Source organism: Sphaeramia orbicularis, chromosome 9, assembly GCF_902148855.1.
Source record: "Sphaeramia orbicularis chromosome 9, fSphaOr1.1, whole genome shotgun sequence".
Taxonomy (NCBI): Eukaryota; Metazoa; Chordata; class Actinopteri; order Kurtiformes; family Apogonidae; genus Sphaeramia; species Sphaeramia orbicularis.
In genome coordinates this window covers 17937629-17960041 of record NC_043965.1, presented here as the reverse complement: position 1 = coordinate 17960041, position 22413 = coordinate 17937629, and the positions used below count along the sequence as shown (strand labels likewise).

General features: G+C 38.7%; 1 protein-coding gene across 2 annotated transcripts in view; it reads left to right on the top strand.

Annotated features, from left to right (window-relative positions):
• The window catches only part of kremen1 (kringle containing transmembrane protein 1), a 72699-nt gene that overhangs the window by 28083 nt on the left and 22203 nt on the right, over positions 1-22413 (top strand). For both annotated transcript variants that reach the window (XM_030144266.1, XM_030144267.1), the window contains exon 3: positions 4658-4749. In XM_030144266.1, coding sequence (XP_030000126.1) covers positions 4658-4749 — 92 coding nt within the window. The remainder of the gene's footprint in view (positions 1-4657; positions 4750-22413) is intronic.

Below are 22413 nucleotides of genomic sequence, written 5' to 3'. Positions count from 1 at the left end.
TTTCCCCCAGTGCATTAGTCTGAGGGTGTGAAGTGCATGATGGTTCAGTGCGTGGTTGAATAGCTTTGCCAGCCATTTCCGGCCTATTTATATGCAGGTGTGTGTGTGTGTACCATAGAATTTATGGGTGTCCACTTCAGCTTCTAATGCTTTTCCCTTACATTGATGAGATAATGGAAATGCCAGAGTGAATAGTGTTCCCCAAGTTGATTGTAATTGAATCTCCATGATGTCAGGTGCAAATCTGAGGTCAGGCAAACTGCGGCCAAGTTGTCCCCAGTTTGTATGACTACATTATGATCCCAGTGCGCTGGTTTGTTAAATTGAAGCAGTTAATAGAAGTGTCCCACAAGATGCACCGTGAGCTGCTGAAGCAAGTGCTATCAACATTATAGTCAACTCACAAATAGAGTAGGAAGTGATGCATGCAATCAAATCTGCCTTTTAAAAATTCAGGCATTTGTCTTAAAGTAGCAGTTTGCTGAAATTGCAAACTCATTTATTTCATCATGGGGTATATGGCCTCACAGACGGGAGATAATATCACTTTCCTAGATATGTACCTTCAACAATTTGAATAGAAATTGATTTGTTCTCCTCTGAAATTAAACAGACAAAAAAGTCAGGACAGTCTGTTCTAAAACAATGTTGAGAATTAACTTTATTTTCTTCAAAAGCAACAAATAGCTTCTTGGGGAAAAAAATTCTTCTGAAGCACCACTCACAGTAAGAATCACAAGTGTCTGGGGATGTTTTTTGCTGGTGGCAACCCTTCACACTGCTGGTATGTTTTATATTTCTCATTTTGCTGTGCTCACAATGTTTGTGGGTGTGGTTCTTTGGGCAGTGGGACTCTACCCTGTTCTGCTGTATTCACTCAGAGCCCTCCAGCAGTGTTGTGCGAAGGTGTAAGCATATTTATTTGCACTTTAGAACATAAGCACTGTGAATTAATGAGTAAATAACTTTTATTATGCTGTTATACTGTTCCCTCTAGGACTCTAGGTCCCTCAGCCACCATTTCTACAGTTAGATCCTCCCAAATTCCCCATAAATCTGAAATACTGGAGCTTCAGCTATGATTTTCATGACATATTAATTTCCTGATTACTTTCATGAGTAATCAGTTAATTGTTTGGTCTTTAAAATGTCTGCTGATGTAAGTGTTTTTACTATTCTATGAGTAATGCAACCAAAGTAATTCGATATGATAAAGAAAAGCATCAAATTAACGTTTTTTCAGATGTTTCAGAAAAGTTCTCGAAATCCTGACACGCAAAACCACCTCTGCATGCTTCTTATGTGAGCAGACACTTTAAAACAAAAGCAGTGGTGTGTTTACCAGCACACATGACACAGGAGCATCACGCCCTTGCATTTAGCACAAGTAGACTGTTAGAGGACAACAATGGACAGTAGACGATCCATATCGTCTCACAAACAACAAGCCCTTTTCTTCAATACATGCATTCATCCAGCACAGCAGAAGGCATCAGTTTGCATGCTAAATCATCCAAGTCAATTAAAGAGTTTTCTCTCAGGCAGTAAATTGCCAGACTCTGATCTGCTGTTGACCTCAAATCCCAACGCAGACAACCCTCTCGTCACCACTTTCGAGGCGATCATTTCTTCGTTTCAGCTCAACAAAATGAAGCATGTTGAGCTTTCATCTTAGGGCTCATCTACCAGTCTAACTGATCTGATTCACATTTTAGCTTTTCCACACATTTTCAGATGTAGCTGATTTTGAGATTTTTATATATAGTTTCACAGTGCCAGGCATTTTAAAGATGATCATAAATTTTCCTATTAAGGTACGTGGAAAATGGTTAATAAAAAAAAAAACCTTTTGAACAGCAGCCAGAACAGCTGTTTTTCTCAGTGTTCAGATGTTCGCCACTCTTTCTTTCAGATGCAGGACCAGGGAGCCTGTGAGGCAAAATTCATTGTGGCTATAATTGGCTCTGTACCATAGTGTGTGGCTCACTCCGAGCAAAATGAGTCAATCAGTGTAATAGTGCCAATTAAGTGTCCAAACATCTTCTGTGATCTACCTCTGGGTATGGGAGTGTTTCAACAAGCTCTCCTACTCCAAGCCAAGCGGGCCATCTCTGACGCACATGGATGTGAATGCAACCCCCCCCCACTCTTGTATAAACCCCCACAGACACACATTTTTACACAGTGGAAAAAAACTTTATCAGAAGGTCTCCGTGAGGATAGAAGTCTTCCTCTATGCTCCTGGGTTAAATGGATGGATTTCCGTCCATCAGGGTCTAGTCTTATCTGCACCATGGCACCTCAGCTAATCTCAGACTGTCTGCTTTCCAAAGTTTACTCCACCCTCCTTCCTCACACACAATCACCCCGGGGGGGAGCATTGATTATGTTTCTCTGTCATGCAGCCTGGCCTGTTCGCCTCAGCCCTAAGGATGATGTTTCCATGCTTCTGCTTAAAGAGAGTCTGCAGTTGTGTGTGTTACAGCAAGAGGGGTGACACTTTATTTCTAAAACCAGGGAGGGAAATCTCAGAGGGACACAACACATCATTTACTGATCAAAGATGCCGGTGGGTCCAGCATTAGACAGGGTGGTCTAGTGAGGATTTTTTTGGATTTACAGCTGATGGTTGTAATTCATGTCTGCCTCCTTAGGGGGTGATTAAAATGTGCAGTAAATTACATAAGTGGCCATAGATGAGATCTTGGGAGTCTTATTTCAAATAGGGCTATTACACGTTGACAAGCTTGAAAGAGAGAAGGGGTGAATGAAATTGAGAAAGGGTATATAATCCAGTGTTTTGATGACCGGACCCAGTTTTTTTTGCTCTTTTCAGCCATTTCAGCTATACCTTCAGGGGAAACCAACAGGTGTCTGCCTCCAATCTGGGTGGAGCAACAAACAGATCTGGGCTCAAGATACGGCGTCGAAATTTACTGGAAAACAAGTCTGGTTTCCTGTAAACATGGGAATATTTTACACTGAGCTCATAGGAAAAGGACTTTGCTTTTAATGGCAGCCGTACAAGCCCAACGATCTAAGTAGAATGAAGTAGTAGGATGAAAGATGGAGATAAAATTTGACTAGAGGTGCACTGACTTCCCTTGTAGCGTGGGTGCAGGAAGGAGTGATAGCTGTTTGTATTGACAACGAAAAAGCTTTAAGGCACTTAAACTTGAGTTCAATTCAAAAAAAGTCTATACAACGACATCTTTGTCAATACCTCATTCTGAGTGTGAAAAGAGAGGAGGAAATTCAGGATAGTGTTTTTGATAGGAGAAGAAAAGACATGGAAACGCCCTTCACAACTCTGTTCACAAAAGGTGAAATGGGATAGCGCAGTGCTGCAGGGCTTTTTAAAGATGCTACAATGAGGTGTGTCAAAAGAGAAGAGAAAAGGTCTCTGGCAATTACAGTCAGGCCTGAAAAAATAGCATTGTCATCTTAGAAGACCTGTTAGTTGACAGGGTGTGTATTTTTACAGTTCATTATAATCCTGAAATAGAGCTGAAACAGCAGCAAATTGAGCCCCTGTTACATATAAGCTGCTTTAATTTCAAATATCAGCAAAGTCAAAGTCATTGAAAGGATTGCGATTTACAAACGCGCATGATTACCCTGGAGATATGCAGCCTGCACAAAGCTTTTAGGTATTTCCATGTTCAATCCTACTTCTCATCGCTTTTGTAATTGAAGCTGAAAAGCAAAAGCACCGAGGGGCCTGTCAGCTGTACTGTGGGTTAAAAGTGCCTTGATGAGGTTCAAAAGAGGCCATGGCTCCAGACAAAAGCTTTGCCCCTTCACCCATCCTTTTTCAGGCCTGTGTCTGGCGCAGAACAAAGAGCATTTTCCCTGACCTCCAACCATCTCCACCCATCAGACACCCATTGGTCTGGCCCTTGACTGACATGAATGATCAGGCCTCCAGAGTGCAGAGGAAGAAGCTAAACCAACAAGAGCAAAGGGGTGCAACAGGGGATGATTGACACAGCCAAGATTATCTCCCTCTGAAACACTATTGAGTATTCACTCCTCTGCAGCAGCTGATAGCCCTTCTTTGTGTTGTTTTTTTGCCTCAGTATCACTCCTTTCATCCCCTTCTCTAACCATCTCTTTCACCCTCCATCTTACCGGTGAGACTACATCCACAACAAGTCAGACAAATCCAAAAATGCTTTCAAGATGCCTCTTTGATTTTCCGATTGTGTTTTTTTAGACTCTGCATCCAAACCAGAACTCCAAATGTCTGATTTCTTCTTGTGTTTTTTTGACCTGGCTGAGGTTTTCTCATTTAGAAATGAGTGAGTATAAAAAAGAGATTTGATTGCACCTCATCTATGAACTTTAGATCACTCTGACAGTATGTTAAGCTTGCAATTTTATGATTGCTAAATTGTGCGGCAGAGTCACAACAGAGCACAAAGCTTTGAGTTACTGAGCAGGTTACATTCATCTTCTTCCAATTTCTGACTTTCCTTTCCACACTGAACTGCATAACAGGTGTTTGTGGTTTCATCCCTTCTCAAAGCTCAACTTCTCAGAAACTTCAAAACGCAGAAGTCTTATTTTAGACAGGAAGCCAAAATGGCGGGAAAAGGCTGTATTTTCAGCTTCAACCAGCTCAGTGTTGACAACTGTTACCCCTTTATCTCTGCAGGAATCCTGATGGGGACGTTCAACCGTGGTGCTACATTGCTGATCATGAAGACGGGATCTACTGGCGCTACTGTGACATCCCTACATGTCAAAGTAAGGGATTGATGCTCCTTTCTGTCTGTTGTCTCGCTCTCTGTCACAGATCTGTGCCTTCTCATGCCCCCTGGGCCATATCACGGACACATGCACCAGGCATTTTCATTGCTATGCTCATCTGCACCGCTGCTATGAATAGCTTTTATTGACTGTATGGCTTGTACACAGCTATTATCATCGAAAAAATGCCTCTAATTGCCTCCCGTCACCCCTCCTCCTGCCAAGCCCAGGCCTGCCCTTGCTTTAATGTGAGCTGCCAATCACTACCTCACTGTGTGTGTCTGTGTGTGTTCATGACCATCCCCTTTGGCTTTTTATCCTGTTTTGACATGTTTTATATATGAGAAACTATTTAATCAGCTGGCACAGGGATCTATTTGTTGTTGTTTTTTACATGTATGTGCAATCATCCATGTCTGGTAACACCCAGATCAATATTCTGTGATTGACTGTCTTTTTTTCCTGCTTCTGTGTGTCATCTCTTCTGGTTTGGCACACATTTACAAAGACTTGGCTGTCTTTAATCCCATTACTTTCATTCCCTCCACCTTTTTTAATCACTGCTGTTGAAAACAGACTTAGAGGTGGATCAACCTACACAGTTGTGATGCCAAAGATCAGAATTCCTGCAGAGATGGATCAGATTCAGTGATTTGCTGCAGGCATGTTTGTGTTTTTGTTACACCTGATTATATTTAAGGTCTTGCACATTACTTCCTTAAACAGCACTTCCTCATTTTCCATGTAAATTTAAATTTGTTATTGCATACTTTTAAGTTAAAAGAATCTAGAAACTGATCCCAATGCAAACTCAAACTGTGTGGAAGTCAAATAAATATTTCACATGCCTCACAAATCCTAAACTCTCTTTTTTCGGTCTTATGTTATCAACATCTATTTTTGTTATGCTATTTTGTTTTCTGACGCTAAACATTCCTCCATCTTTTTGTCTCTCTCCTATTCTGTTTCTTTTCCAAACACATGTCTATCTCTTGTACCTCAGGTGTGTCTTACTGTGACGTGGTCCTTAATATTTTATGTGCTATTTCTTTAAATAAACCTCTTTTGTACAGATGTATCTCCTGCAGTAGATCATATAGAGTGTCTGCTTGAGTTATGGTAAACTGTAGGAATGCAGGGACTTTTCAGTGTGATTGGTTGGAGACTTTTGCTCAGTATACAGGCATATGCAGAGCTCAAAACCTCCCAGAGCCCTCTAGCCATCTCCTATTATCCCGTCTGAGTACCATGCTTGACTAAAGCCTGCTGTTTGAATAGCTCAGGACCCATTAACCCATCTAATAATGCCTGTTGGCTGCATGGTCTCTGTTTATCCATGTATGTATCTATGGTGTGTTTGCGTGTGTAAGTGACTTCATGTGTATAGGAGCTTGTGTGTGCCCCTTTGGACTTTTGACTGACCTATTTCAGACAACTGTCCATTTAGTTTGCTGCGTCAAGGCCGATATCCCAAACCTTTGTAGTTTGGGAGGAAAGAGGAGAGCAGCCCACACTGGCTCTGTTTGGGGCTAGGCTTGTCCCTTATCTTTGATGAAATTAGGCCAGCTTTTGTTCCAGATGGGTTTGCCATGTGCTGGTTCAGCCTTGTTTTTGTCTAGGATCCAGTACAGTGCAGCATGTAACCCATCCTTGCGACATGTGGCCCATTTCTAACGGCTGCAAGTTGCACCCATATCGAATGCTGTCTTACATGAATGTTCTTCTTTCTGTTTGGGCATTAGCAGTCATACAAAACCATGTAATGTAAGAAAAAAGATGGAGTTTGCTGTGAGCCAGGCATTCAGTGTCATGAAAACATGCCTGCTCAGTGGAGACGGTTTCTCCCTGCAGGGACACCACGGAGCGTTCAGACACAAATGCTCTGTCTCATTTATTGTGAAACCACAATCGCCACGTGGTACCTCACCTTCTGGCGGTGCCTGTTCTCAATCTGCCGCGTTTCAAAGCTGTGGCTGCCAAGTGAGAGATCACTGATGCTCTCTCAGTGTCACAGTCTGCAGCTGGCAAAGTAAGGCTGCAAAACACTGTGGTGTGCCAGAGAAAGGGCAACACTGCTCTCTGTTTTCATTTTGTCTGGCTTTTGTTTTGTCTGTCCCTTCGTTTTGTCTACTATTTTGCTTACGTTTGATGTTGCGTGGTTGGTAGTTGGTGGCCACTGGCTGAAGCACCTGGTGCCTGCCAACAGTCGGTCTGTCATCCAGCTGGACTCCCTGTCATCTGGGGTCATGCCACCCTGGTGAGGCCGACACGCCCCAGCATTGTGCACGCTGCCAGGCAGGTCACGCGAGGCCAGAAACATATCGTCTCACACTCTGGATTATAGTGTAGGTCACAACATTTGTTGATCTGAGTAGGCCCTCATGGCAGCAGCTATGGTGTAGTGGAATTATCTAAACATTTCAGAGAGGCACGTTGTTGTCAGCTGGACAAACTGACATTTCAACAGCGTGTGTTGTCCTGCAGGATGACTCTGTTTTTATAGGTCCTTCTCATTTCCAGGCCACTAAATTCTCAACTAAGCATAGCTTTGCCATGAGCATTGTTATTTATTGAAATCCAGCTCCTTTGCGGCAGACCGTCCTAGCTCTGCTGAAAACAGATAATCTCCTTTTCACAGCAAACTACCAATTAATTTGTGCTGTATTGAAAGCCGTAATAAAAGAAATACAGTAGTTTATAGTCATTGTGAGACTGAATGTTCTCTGTTTTTCAGATAAATCCAGTCGCTTTTGGAGAGTTTCATTTGTCAGGCCTTAGTGTGTACAGTTGAAAAGGATGAATGTGATCTGACAAAGTAATGACTGACGCAATGTGAAAAATTTACCGATTGAGCCTCTGGCCAAACCAGTCAGTTCAAGCGATGCAAACTAAATATGACTGCTTAACTAAAATTTTTATGGACTTAGTTTTTAGTTACAGACAAGTTCAGAGGTCAGGACGTTTCACAAGGATCCTACAAGTCACACAATTAAGATCGTCCTTCAGATGGAAGTATGTTTTACTTACATGTGACTGCGACTCCAAATGAAAACCAGTTACTAATATTTGGATCATTAAGCAAAACTGACACACACCTTTTGTCAAACATCAATACTTAAAGACTTTTTTCACCATTTTTTTTTTGGTTTATATTTTATAGAACAAACCATAAATAGACTGATCAAGAAAATACTAAGTAGGTTTTTATTTTAAATCCCTGATCATGTTATTTTGTCTTGTCTCGCGATAGATTTCAGGCATAGCTGTATGTTTCATTCTGATACTTCCTGTGTAAATGTTTATCTGCGAACCTGCACTATAGCTGCATAATGTACATCTAAATTAACCATTGAAGATGACATTCTGATCAACTTTCTCATTTTAAACAGTGCATTTCAATTTGGCAGTTTTTTTTTTGTTTTTTTTTTTGGTGCACCTCCTTCAAACTGACATGCATTTGCTTGACAAAATGTGGCTGAATTTGACTGACACAGAGTGAAACTGACTGAGTACAGTCCTGAAGCGTTTGCCAAGATAAAGAGTCTTTGATCTGTGTGTTGAGATCCCATCTCTCAACAGCGAATAACCAAGAAAAACTTGTTGTGCCACTGTGTTTTTCTGTAGCGCAGAGAAGTGCAGCGGCTGTCAGGTTTTCCTCTGGGTTAGAATAATATAAAATTTAGAGTGTTTTTAGTAAAATGGTGCATAAAAGATTCTTAAAGGTTCTCTGTCTATGAGTTGCTTACTTGCATGTTTGTGTTGGAGTGTGTCTTGAGCTAAACTGGACATGTGTTAAGATTATCTGATTGCTTTTATAACAGCATCTAATTTTGCACACTATTATAACAGTAAACTTTTATTTTATTTGCAGACTCCAAGTCCAAAAGTAGACAATACACGCACGCACACACACACACACACACACATAAGCCACAGAGATAAAAATCACAGAATCACAAAAATCACAGTAAAGAAGAAGACAAGAAGCATTGGAGACTTTAAGAGCAAGGGTGAAATCTACTAACGTGGATGTAGATGTCTGAGTCTGTTGGTCATTTAGGCTATGTTCAGAAGCAGGTCTTAATGCACAATTTGGATTTTTTGGTGAAATCTAACTCTTTTTGTGTGCTTGTTCATATTACACATTAAATGCAACACCTATCAGTTTTAAGTATGAACTGAATGTGACCCTTAAGTGACCCGCATGCACAAAAGCAGTCCTGATGTAATACGTGACCATGCAGGCATGTATTGTGTTTACAGAAGTAACACTCCTGGGACGCAGAATTGTGACATTTGTTGCATTTCAATGACGTAAAGGTTGGATAAATGCGACTTGGCCGTTCAGACTGAAGTCACATTGTAAAATATCAGATATGTATCAGATTTAGGACCACATATGAAAGTGGCCAGGGTCGGATTTGAAAAATTGGATTTGCGCTGTTCAAGCTGTCTTTAACAGATCGGGTCTCATATGGGCAAAAAAATCGGATTTGGGCCACATTTGCCTGCAGCCTGAACATAGCCTTATTAATGAATCTAACTAACAGTCTGCTGTCAGCATAAAACAGACAACTTATAGAAGTGATATTTTGCTTTTTTAAATGGTATTATGTATTTTAAAACATTTCCCTGTGGTCTACATAAACTGTAAATGCGATGCTTGGGTCTAAATTCTTCAAAACTTCAACTCCTCAGGCCAATCTTCAACCCTATTTCTGAGTAATGACACCAGAAAGGTCGTTTTGAGCGCCGTCCCTTTAAATGCACATGACCCTGCCCCCTCCAGGTTGTTGGCTGAGCTGCTCTGTCCTGTTCAGCCACTTGTGTTCATTAAAACAACCAACAACTGAACATTTTAGATAATCGGCTTGAAGTATGGACATATTTTTAGTATGGACTACAACTGCTGCTACTGATAAACAATTATGGCGTACTTGGAGAAATGTTCATCCTGACCTTATATGTGCAAATGTTGTGACGTAATTAAAACAGGTTGTAGAAATCCACTCAATTTTTGCCAGAATGAATATAAAAATAGTTTTGCAGTACCTGGAGGGTTCAAATTCAAACTTTTTGATCTATTAGGGTCCAAATACATAAATAAATGTCCCAAAGACTAATAAAAGTGGGTTTAGCAAAATGTGACCCCTTTAAACGTAAACACACATCCATATCTAAATCTCACAGTTCCCCTTTAACTGTACACTGAAGTCGGAGTCTGGAATAAACCCAGGTTTAAACCCCCTTTAACCCTCAGAAATAAAACTGATTAAATGTCATTAAAATGATTCTTAAAATTCACTGTAAAGCCAAATAACAAATGAGATCAGAAATTTGATTAGTTAGATGATGGGATTTCTTACTTAAACTTTACATCATGTCGCAGTGCTTATACGGAAAACAACTGTAAGATCATTAAACAGGATGAAGTAAGTGTTTTCGTTCATTATTATTAGTGTTATGAGTCAATATGTTTATAGTATGATTTTATATGTGTGTTGGGAAGTCTGATAGCATATCTGTAAACAGCATTGTCCTACTTTAAAAAGAAATGCTCCTTTGTTACCCTGTTATTGTCTTACACCTAAATACTAAAGTGACTTGATGAATGACTTTTAATATTTCACTTACAGTAGTTCCTTCATTTACTCAAACAGTTGAGGGAATGTCTAGCAGAGGCCCCTAATTCATTTGCCAAGTTAACCAGCCACACCTAAAACAAAGTAGTTATGTATTTGGCCCAGGGTTTTATTGAACAATGAGAAAAGTATGCAGTGATGAAATGCTGCCTTCATTAAGGGTGATTTATGAAGGCGCTAAATAACACTTTGAAGTGGCGACATACCGAAGTCAACCTTCAGTACGTTATGAATGAATCTGACCTGGTACCTGTGTCTCAGAATGGATAAACTGTCCTTTATGGGATGGAATTGAGTTGTCCGTGGGTCATGAGTTTTACAAGGTTTCACACAAGTCGTCTTTGGATTTATTAGAGCCACTACTGCTATAAACGTCCATCGTCTCTGCTCAAACACAAACTGTTAAATATATCGTTTGATGGAATGCATTTTTGCTCGATGAAAGAATAAATACCAGGAACTGAAAACATGAAACATATTTTAAGGCTTTTTGTTTGAGTGTCTGAAGTTACCCGCAATCAGGTCCGTCTGTCTTTCTGTCTGTCCAAACTTGTAACTCAAAATTAATTGCACATTTTGGCTTAAATGTTTTATACGAGGTAGGGCAATCTCATATCTTGGTCCTCTAGATGGTCCACATCACAACCCAGATTCTATCTGCACTGGGAGATAAGGCACATTTTGACAATATTTATCATTCTTTTGAAATGAATGGAGTTAGTGATGCATTACTTCTGATCCATAAGATGATCCAGAGCTGAAAACATATTGCCATTCCTAAATCTACCTTTTTTTCCTCATTTCTTTTTTCTTGTGTTACAGGTGTTGGTATTAAAATCATATGATCTTGTATAAACTGCTTATAAACTAATGCTATGTAAATAGTAATGGACACCTATACACATGACAATTGCACTACTCACATTATATTTTTATAATACTTGACAGTCATTACTGAACATCTGTACATACTTCACATTCTCTATTGATAGTGGAGTGTGTGTGTGTGTGTGTGTGTGTGTTTTGACTGATTTTATATTTTTATTCTTAACTGTTCCTATAATTGTCTTGTATATTTATTCTGAGCATTTTATAGAACATAAAAACTAAATTTTGTTGCACTATATGGTAGTATTTTTGCAGTGACAATAAAGCTTATTCTATTCTATTCCATCCTATTCTATTCTATTCTATTCTATTCTACCCTACTCTACTCTTCTCTACTCTGTTCTGTTCTATTCTATATCTGCTCCATTTCCACTAACTTAAAACTAACTGAGGATATAAACATGAATCCTGGAAGTATGTTTTAATGGTCGAAGAATGGAAACATAACATACAAATAAATATTTTTCTATTAAAATATTCCTCACATGGAGAAATTGTTCATCCTTGTGCATATGATTCAAGTGAATAGTCTGCAATGTCTCTGTTTTTATTGGTTTAAAAAAAATGCCTATCATATATTTCTATGCGAAAGCAAATTTATGAGGTATTTGTTGGCTGTTTACACCTGAAAAACAATTAAATCATTCTGAAATTTGCTGTTAAATATCAATCTTTCAGTTGCTTTTTCTACTTTCCTAAATAAAGTAATAGTGAACTGAAATATCACCATTTGTTAAAATGTGGAATATATATGAAAATATATGAAAAAACTAGTGAGAAAGGCCTTCAACCAGCTAACAAGTCAACAAGTGAACTGCCTGAGTTGGTATGCAGGATAATACAGCTGTTAATCCTAACAGAGCTGATGAATTAATGTGCATTTGGCAGAGAGAAAAGCCCACCTTTGAAGATTTTATAGTATGTCAGGTAAAGTCATAATAAGCATGGGGCCGAGACATGCTGAACATGTCGGACATGTGGTCTGGAAACCAAGCCTAGACATAAGTACCGCAGCCCTGCCTCGTGGCTGTTGTGGTTCCCTGAATCAGGGATGCTTTGAGGTTCTGTTATTGCAGTATTTATCTCACTCTGTCATTGTTTTCAGAGGCAGAATATTTCCCCTAGGTGGTCTTGTACCAGCTTTCACCACAGTCAGCTCTCCGCACCAGCATACTGAGGCAGGTTCAGGCATCACGGAGTAAAAAAGGGTGTGTGTGTGTTAGTGTTAGTGTGTGTGTATGTTATTGTTCCTGGAGGTTTGACAGTTTAAAAACCGGTCAGAAATCTAGACCTTCAAAGTGAGGACATTTTTGTGTAATGAGGTTACTCTGGACATTCCTCATCTCTTCAGGAAGGCAGCTGTTAACAGTGAAAATAACGATTATTAAGGCAGAATTCAGTCATGACTGGAAGAGAAAATATATTGTAAGAAGTGGTGACATGTTAAAACCCAGAGACAGATTTATACACTGCCTCTTAATGCTAACAGGAATCATGTGTCCATGTTTGAAGCTACTACATTCATGTAATAAAATAAATATTGCAAAAAGTGGTCCCTTAGTATAAAAATAGAAATGTCCAATGTGCATAAGGTATGCAACTAGTGTCCAAAATTAGGTTTTTTCACTGATTGGCCCCAGGCCTGTAAATTAAAAATTTACCTGCCAAAATTATTTTTACCAGCCAAATTAATGATTATGCATTTTTTATGGAACTATGCCAACCTCCTTCAATTTTAACCCTATGTTATGTAGATTTACTGCAGTTGCTATCAGTAGATTTAGAGGTTTAATTTAAAAATCTGAACTAATACAATGAAAGTCATTTTTTTCCCTTACTTGTAGACTCACAGTATTTCCAAATGGAGAAAAAGGTAGAAAAGCTTAGAAAGTATGAGCCAAGAAGGGAGATGTTGAAACAAAAAAAGTAGCCAACAAATCAGGAGCCTGTGACATCAGTGAGTTCAACACATCCCCTTTTCACCCACATTAGGTCCTGTCTTTACCTGATGAAAAGAGGGTAAGGCTGCTTTGAGCACACTCATTGTTATCCTACTCTGACCTCTAACCTCCTTAGAGCTCCACCCATTCCTACCCTCAGGGGAAATACCTACCTGCAGCGCTGTGAGGAAACTCTCAGACTGAAACTAGAGAGTAGAGTCACTCGCAAAAACAAGCCAGAGGACATCAGGTAGATTTAATCTGCCAGACTCTCCCTCTGTGGTTTCTGCCTTGTCCTACACCACATAGCTGGGGTTAAATCAAGCGGGGCCATTAGGGAATTAAAGGTATTGATTACGAGGAGAGTCGGTTGTGTAGAATGTTTGCTAATGAGAACACGTAGATGGCCATTGTTTAGTGCTTGTCTTGGGAAAGAGGAGATGAATAGAGGGCCAACCAATTTAGCACTCAGGAATGAGGGCTCACAGCCAAGTGTAGACGAGCACGGCTTCGCACAGGTGCAATAAATGGACATTTTAACATTGGATACTGTTCAGCTAGTGTTGTTCAAGCTCCTAGTGCAGATTTGAGTTGATAATAATGCTGAACTCTGGTGAATTTAACTGCCCAAAGTTACAGTGTGGTATTAAGAAAACTAGTATCTTGGCTGTCATAAAAGTTTATCACAAGTCGCTTTTCCATTGACCCTCAAATTGCGCAAATATAACTCCCACATAAAAATTTACCTAATGGACAATTTCGCCAAAAGTCTCATTTTTCGATTAAAAGTTTTGGCGCTGGCAAGAGGTGGTTTTTTGGCATAGCGCAAATGGTATATCAAAACTGCAATGGAAAGACCTTTTTTCGCAAATAGAGTCAGGTGAATTAAAAACACAGGTGTTGACAGACGTGACAACAAGCGAAGAAGAAGAAGAAGAAACATGGAAACCCAATCATTTTTTAAATTTAGTACAAGATAGAGGGGTAATATATAATAATAATGAACATATCTGTAAATCAACACCATATTTACGTTCGTCGCCATGTTTATGGAATGACTTCTTTTGTCATCTCGCAATAATAAATAAACAAATCATCGCATTTGTGATTTAATGGAAAAACCGACAATACGCACTTCTGTTTTTTTGACATTTAGTAAATATCGGTAAAGTTTTGCGTAGATGTCCAATGGAAAAGCGACTACAGTCTGACTCTTAACTCTTATAACTTTAGTATCACTCTTCCTCATTAAAAGTTTATTAAAAATATTCTTTGACCAGTGTTTATGTCATCGATATGGTATGTGCTTGTTTTAACAATGGATGAACACCTTTGGCTGACCCCCCCAGACAATAAAGAAAGAAATTAAACTGAACAAAAACACCCACTGACCTAAAACCAAAATGTCTGTAATGCACATAAGATACATTATGTAATCATCTAATGATCTAAAAGCCATGAAATCAGCGAGCACATTAGTCTTACCTCTGCAATAAGCTCATGTGATTAATGGTCAAAGTGCTCTTCATGTTTTATCTTATAACAGAAGTTAAAGTTCAGTTCCAGTTTTTTCGGATGAGACTTTAAGAAATGATCAGTGTCTTCATGCTGTAGTACTGTAGCCTCCAGGGACCCCTAGTACTGATTCCAGCTGTGTGTCTACTCTTATAATTCTGTGAAACAATGTCTGAAAAAACTCCGTTTCACTTAGTGTTTATCGGCTAAAAAACTTAATGGCCTTTGTTTGAATCCAAAGATGTAAGCAGGATGCAGTCTAAAATGTGTATTGCATGCCTTAATCATTTCGAAGATCTTATAAAAAATGAGCTGAAGAAAACAGGCCTTATTTTGACAAAGAGATTTTAACATAGCTGAATAAAAGAAGCACTACTAATACACAACAACAATGGATCAGTTAGAAGTAAACACGATAAAGTTTAAGATTTAAGATGCCCTGAGGAAAAAAAAAACTCTGCAAACTGTTCCAAGTTGCAGGTGCACAGTAACTTGATATTCTAATCTGAGCAAAAACAGACAGCACCTGAAACATAACACTGTGATGTGCATGATAAGAGCCCACACTGGAGGAAACATTAGATTTACTTATTTAACTGACACGTTAACTGACACATTACACAAATGTAATGTGTCAGTTAATGTATTGTGATCTCCTTGTGTATCGGTGCATGAGGGTCACACCTGTCATGCAGCTGACTTCTGTATAACGTATAAGGACTTGTTTTTCATATACTTGATGTTCTTGATGTGTTCGTCCTCAGTGCCTTCATCATCTGAGCAGTTTGTCTCTAAAAAATATGAGCATGTGAACAGTGGAGAGGCTCTGTGCACTCTGCAACCATGTCATGAAAAAACAGAAGCAGAATTTCCAAGTTCATCCCCATTATTGTGGAAATTTTTCATGATACCTGTGTCACAGTTGTATGGTTGGTGTTTCGGTCTGTCTCAGGGGAGAGAGAGCTGAGCCCAAATGTGAAGCTGTCGATTTACCATTTACATAGGTAATAAAACAGTGGTTCCCAACCTTTTTTGGCTCGTGACCCTATTTTCACACATTTCTGGCGACCCCAGACATTCAAAACAGAAACTTTTTTTTGTCGTTAAAACTAATTTGTTTTTGATCATGAAATAGTTTGCTATACTATGTTGCAAATAAATGTTAATTTTAGAAAACATTTAGTCTATATAATGTATATTATTGTGGATGGAGGCAGAAAAACCAGGTGTAGATTACTGCACAAAGTGAGAATTTTATTTTCCTTGATCAGCATATGTACAGTCAGTCCAGCTTGGATTTACAAGGCTGACAATTGTTACTGAACAAACAAGAACTTAAAGTATGAATTATGAAAGAGCTGCAGCATCTGAAACTGACCACAATGAACATTTGAAAGATAAACAGTACCACAGTGCTTCAGTTTCAGCCTCACAGTTTGTCATGTCTTTTATGGATTGTGATTGTCTCTTTCAACACACCATATATTTTCTATTTGTAAGTTTTGATTTTTGTTTTTATCAATTACTAGAAATTTCAGGTGACCCCATTTGAATTCCAGGCGACCCCATGTGGGGTCCCGACCCCAAGGTTGAAAAACACTGTAATAAAATGAAGAGCAACTATCATTAGCTGAGACATCCATGCAATGAACATCAGTTGTAGAATGCAGTAAAGTAGTTTATAATGCTTAAGTAAGAATAGTTTGTCACCATTTTATGTAAATCTATATATGACCTCCTCCACTACATCTAGGCATATGCATACGTTTCGACAGCAGGGTCCGATCAAGTGAAAGTGAACATCAGCGTGAAAAAGTACATTTGTACACATAATTTGTCAAGTGGGCTCATTTTTTAGCTCAAGATCTCTATTTTATGGAACTGTTATCCTCTTTAAAATACCACTCACACAGTACAGGAGAAGTTCTGAACCTTCTGCTAGGCTGCATTAAATTAACAAAAAGACAAAAGACTGTCTATTACTTTGAGAAATTAAAATTACAACTACTATTATTGCATTATCATTATTATTCATTTCTTTTTACTTTTTATGTTATTGAAAGAAATGATGTTTATAGATATATAACCATCATTTCTTTTACTTATATGTCATTTTTATTTATCTCTCTGCTTCATGGAGGGTATGCAAATGATATTCTTTTATTTTGTTTAAAATACAGCTAGGTCAAGGTGAGGTCATCCTATAAGTCTTTCAGGTTTCCAACCTCACCTGCACATTTTTGTACCCTCCTCTAGAAATATGTACATGTATTAGTTTTATTTTATATTTGTATGTGCAAATGAAGAAAAAAAAAATCTGAATAATGAAGTTTATGAATTCATACACTGGTCATATTTAAGAAGACTATCTGTGAACTGTTACCGACAAATTACTCTTTATTTGTGATTTACCTACATCAGTATGGACCACCACAGGTTGTAAATAACATTGTGTTAGTATTAAAAATATTAAATAAATCATTGTGATTATATCTGGCTTGTTGTTTTAAAAAATAAGTCAACATTTTGGGCGATGCATACGATGGTAAAGAGTCGTCCACGTGTTGCTATGGCAGCCTGTCCATGTTTTACCATATTCTTATGTCAATAAAACATTGACTTTGCAATATTTTCTCCAAAATTTAGTTGAACATAATATCTAAAAGGTTTTGTCATACTTGATATCAATTCCTGTCAAGAACTGAATGTTTTGAATGTTTCCGTAAAGCTTAAAAAACTGATGCCTGTTTCAACTCCACGTGTTACCGAGCAGTAATTTGACATTTTTCACCTAAAAATTGTATCTCCCCACATTTTGTTATACTTAATGTTAAAGTGCTTATAAATACCTACTCAAATATGTATAATACACGCATATAAGTTACTCTGCTTACATGACAGAGACTGTTGAACACGAAATGTATCCATGTGTTACCACTTGATGGGACCCTGCAGTAGATCACAAATGGCCACAAGCTGTAGGTAGCAGCAAAAAGAACTACACTGAATAGCAGGGATGAATGAAGATGCTATTGAGTGGCTTTATGGGATACAAAAGGGCCTTGTATTAAGTTGCATAACCATTTCTACAGACTAAAGGTTGGGATATTGAGTCTTTTTTTAAGTCTGTCTACTGATGAGGCCAAAGTTCACACATTATTTACTCAAGTGCACACATAGATGGCCATGTAAAAATAAAAAAGAAATAAAGCGGTTTAAGTAGAAGCACTGATTCAGCGTCTTTGCTGCAGTAAAAGTACTGACTGAAATGTTTTCAAAGTATAAAAGTAGAAAGTTGGTCTTTGAAGGGCATCTCTACTAGGCATCTCATAAAACAAAACCATCTGAAAAGAGAAAAAAAAAACAAAAAACAAAAAAAGAATTTTGTCCCAATGTGCAAATCAGTTTCCAATGTCAGCAACAACACTTGTCTTCGTGGTCCAATCTGGTTTCTATCTGTTTTATTCTTTTAGGTCTTACATTGTTTTTGTCTTGGTACATTTAAGAGGGTGCAAAATCACCCCTTAAATTGTATTAATGCTAATGTAACAGGTATGTTTTTAAAATGTAAGATGTAAAAATTAGAGACATTTCTGCAAAAACGTACAAACCAGATTAAAAAAGTTTATTAATTATTCATATGTTGTTGTTTCCAACCTATGCTTTGGCAATCCCCTAAATATGACCATCATTAAATATTAAATCCATGCTTCATTAATTATAATTTATTCCATATGCAGAGGAGTTTTTCAGTAATATTGACATGTGGATAATCAGGACAGCTATCTGCAGTAGACGGTAATGGAGAAGTCGGTCTCCTTTGAAAGTGACTGATGATAAATGGAAGTGCATGGCCATCTGTATCTGATGCCTGAGGAGGTCACAAAGTGTCTGCTTATCTTTTCATCTCCCAGTCGCTGGGTATCAAGTCCCCGGGGACTCCTCAGGACACGAGCTATTTGGTTTGTCAGGTTAGCAGACTGATGTGGTGTGGCGGCCATTTTTCATCTCTTCCCCTCATTGTTCAGCCCCGGGCCTCTGAGAAGGCACTAATTATTCATTTAAAGCTTCGGCTCTTCCCTCTTCTCTCTAATTAGATGGTTAGTCACTCTCCCAGGGCCCCGGGCTCGGCTATTGATCTCCTCCATCTCAATCTTGTTGCAACACGGACTCTGTGCACACACACACGTACACACTCGCAGACAGTTGAATCAGATAAAAGTGCATGCAGATACTGTAAACAACCGTAAACACAGACCATGGTGACACAACATACAGGCATCCCCTCTCTGTCTTTATCTAAGACACAAACACAGATGTAAGATTTTCATCCATTTATCAGACTTGACAATGGCTTCCATTCATGTCATACTTCATGTTAAATCAATAAGAGCCAAATCAGGAAGAAGAACAAGTGGTGTCAGGCACAACAAACAAACCCCTCGCACGTATTGTAGCTTATTTTGGCGTCAATCCAGCTGATGTCGTCATTTCTATGTGTGTGCAATGTCAGCATATCATTTACCTCTATATATGTGCCAAGTCTGAAGTAAATTGAAACACACTTGATGTTTTTATAGACATTTTAAATTTCGCCTATTATAAGTAAATGGGTAAAAAATTTTATGGGTAAAAAAACTTTGTCCTACTTTTCCCAAAATGTAATGACATCTATTGCGGGTCACTGGCAATCTATAACCCAATTTGATATGAATTCCACCGATAGTTTTGCTGCTAAAGTGTTAACAAACAAGAAACAAACCAAAACAAAAATAATACCCCTTGCCTTCCCTTTGGGGGGGGGCGGGGTAAAAATGCCAGAAATAGAAAATGCACACTAAATCAAATGACTTAATTTAATATAGATGAATGTGATGCTGTTTTATGCCTGTATGGAAACGTGACACTGGGTAGTGGAATAACGATCTGATTGGTGATTGGTAATTACAGCTGTCAAACATGCATTTAACCCTCCTACCTGACTGGAAATGCCTGTCATTAGACCAAATCTGCACAGAAAACATTCTTCAGTAGCGTTTCTCAACGGGGGCGGTGGGACAATGTTGGGGGACGTTTGGATGGAGAAAGCTGACAGGAGGGCACTGAGGCACTTAGTCAGTGTTATTTGTCACAGTGTATAAGTGTCCATATCAGAACAAACTTTGTTTCCAGCGTTGCTTGTGCTGCGGCTTTCCTACAACCAGTATGTTATCTAAATGGTGAATGTACGTCTCCAGCACCCCCAACCCCACCCCGGTCTGCATTGAGGTCTGTCGCATTACTTACTTACTCACTGCACCGCTCCCCACTCAACAACTTCTTTCGGACGGGGGATAATGATGAGGTGAGGGGGGCATTACCTACAGAGAGCTGCCCCCCCCCCCAAAAAAAAAGGTGTGTGGGGGGGGGGGCAGGAGGCTCATGATGACGTAAGGGGGCGTTTGTTCCAAAAAGGTGTAGAACCACTTTTCTCCAGCCTGAAAACACAGGCAAGGAATAGATGCAGAAGTTTCAGACTACTTGAAATTCATTATGCTGATAGGAAATTATGTCCAATGATGCTAAAAAACAATCGATCACTGCACCTTTAAGAGTGCAGTTTGTTCAATTCAGTGATATCTAATGGGGAAATTGCAGATTTCAGCCGAATGGATACTCCTCTCTCCTGCAATTACTGAAAAGATAAAAGAGGAAGCTCTGAGTTACAGCAGAATCTGTCAGTATAAACTGTTCATTTTTAGGAAACAAAAACACAACAGTTCTTATTTCCATGTGATTATGCACGGGAAATAGAGTTTATTAGTTTCAGTTTGTTTTAATGTGTAATACTGTTATACTGTTGAGTATATTTTGGATATGTATCACATTTTTGTGTTTTGTGCAGGCTTATTAAGAATTTATTTTGATATGTATAAGGCTTGTTAAGCTTACTTATGGGAGCTGACATGGGAATTTGTTGATAGGGTAAGGGGGCAGGAGTATATAAGTTGAACTTTATCCCGCTATGTTTTCTTTTTTATATTGATTTTTCTTATATTGGTTTTAAATCGTGATATTCGAAATTAGCAATCAATCAAATTACAAAGATTTCATTTTCATTCAGATCCTCCTAAAGCGTACACACTAGACCCTTAGTTTTAAGACAAGCTTCATCCATCAAATTTAACACGTTACATTACAGAGACCAGCTTCATGTCTGTACAATACCAGCTGTGTCCATGCGTGACAACTCCACTTCCATATCCTGCTGGAAAAAACTGCGATGTAAGCTCTGTAGAACATCCCAGTGGCACAACTGTGGAGAAGCACTTCAGGAAAAATACTTTTCTCATTCTGTCCAATAATAAGTCTCTTATTGTCTAAACTGTTCCCTTTCGCACGCTGGAAAATTTATGATCTCAATAGAAAAGCACAACATAAACCCAAACCGAAAAACACGCAATGACTCCCGACTCCTTACAAACAATACTGAGTTTCCAGACAAGGGGCCATTCTGGGTGGGGTGGGGGGGGGGGGGGGGGGGGGGGGGGGGTTTGGTGGTCAAGTACAGTAGATATTTCACAGTTTCTCTGTGTTCTCGCTGCAAGACTAATCACAGGCTTGATGAAATGCAGCAGCTGTATTTGTTTATGTATTGAATATAGCGTACTACAAAGAGGTAATAAATGAGGCAGACGCACAATAGAAGCAGGAAATAAGGCAGAGGCAGAGCAAGATGGAGGGGAAACAATCACATAAACACCGGCGGTAGAAGTATTGTTGTTAGAGTTTTTATTGGAAAGGCATTGCATGTTCCAGTAAGTGTGAGTGTGTCTGTGTGTGTGCTTTTGCGTGTGTGTGTGTGTGTGTGTTACGTTTTGAGTGGTAACCTGCTGCTGTGCATTAATGGGTTGGTGGAGTATTTCCAACACTTCAACGTACCTGTGTTTTAAGTTACTCACATCAACCCTTTTAACACTTGTGGAATGTGCCTCTATAATCCTGCTTCTCCTCTCTTCACCTCACAACTTTACCATCTCTTCTCTTAATGTCGAGCACTAATGACTTTTTTTTTTTTTCCCGGTAACAGTATAAATGGATTTAATGAAGCGGTAGTGATGCTTGAAGGACTATTTTATCCTGTGAAAGTTTGTCTTTCTAAAGAATTCCAGTTGCTTCTGTTTTTATTGTAATCTTAAGTCATATCAATGTCAGTTTAAGATAATAATCAATGAGGTACTTGCCAGTCAAACCTGTCAATGGTAATGTTGCGTGAAAGGAAAACATTTATTTATATACAAATGTACTGTCAGATGACAAAGCACGTGATATGAGGCAAAATGTAAACAACGAGAAAGAAGGTTGAAACACTGACATTTACATTAGTAGCTATGTATGAGACTGTAAAGAATGGATCTCCCATCACAATGCTCTGACAGCAGTTAGGTGTAGCCACCTAAATGTATTGTAAATATTAACCTGTTCATGCGTGAATTATGACAAAAAGTATCTAGACTATTTTTTTTAGAATGATTTCATAACTCAAAATTAGGCTAAAGTTGAAATGCATTTTTATTTATTTATGTATTTGTTTTAATATGGTTTTATTAAGAAGATATTTAACCTCCTGAGACCCAGGAAAGTACAAGTTTTGCTTTTGTAAATTAAACTAGAAAAGCACTCGGAGAGCGCAGACC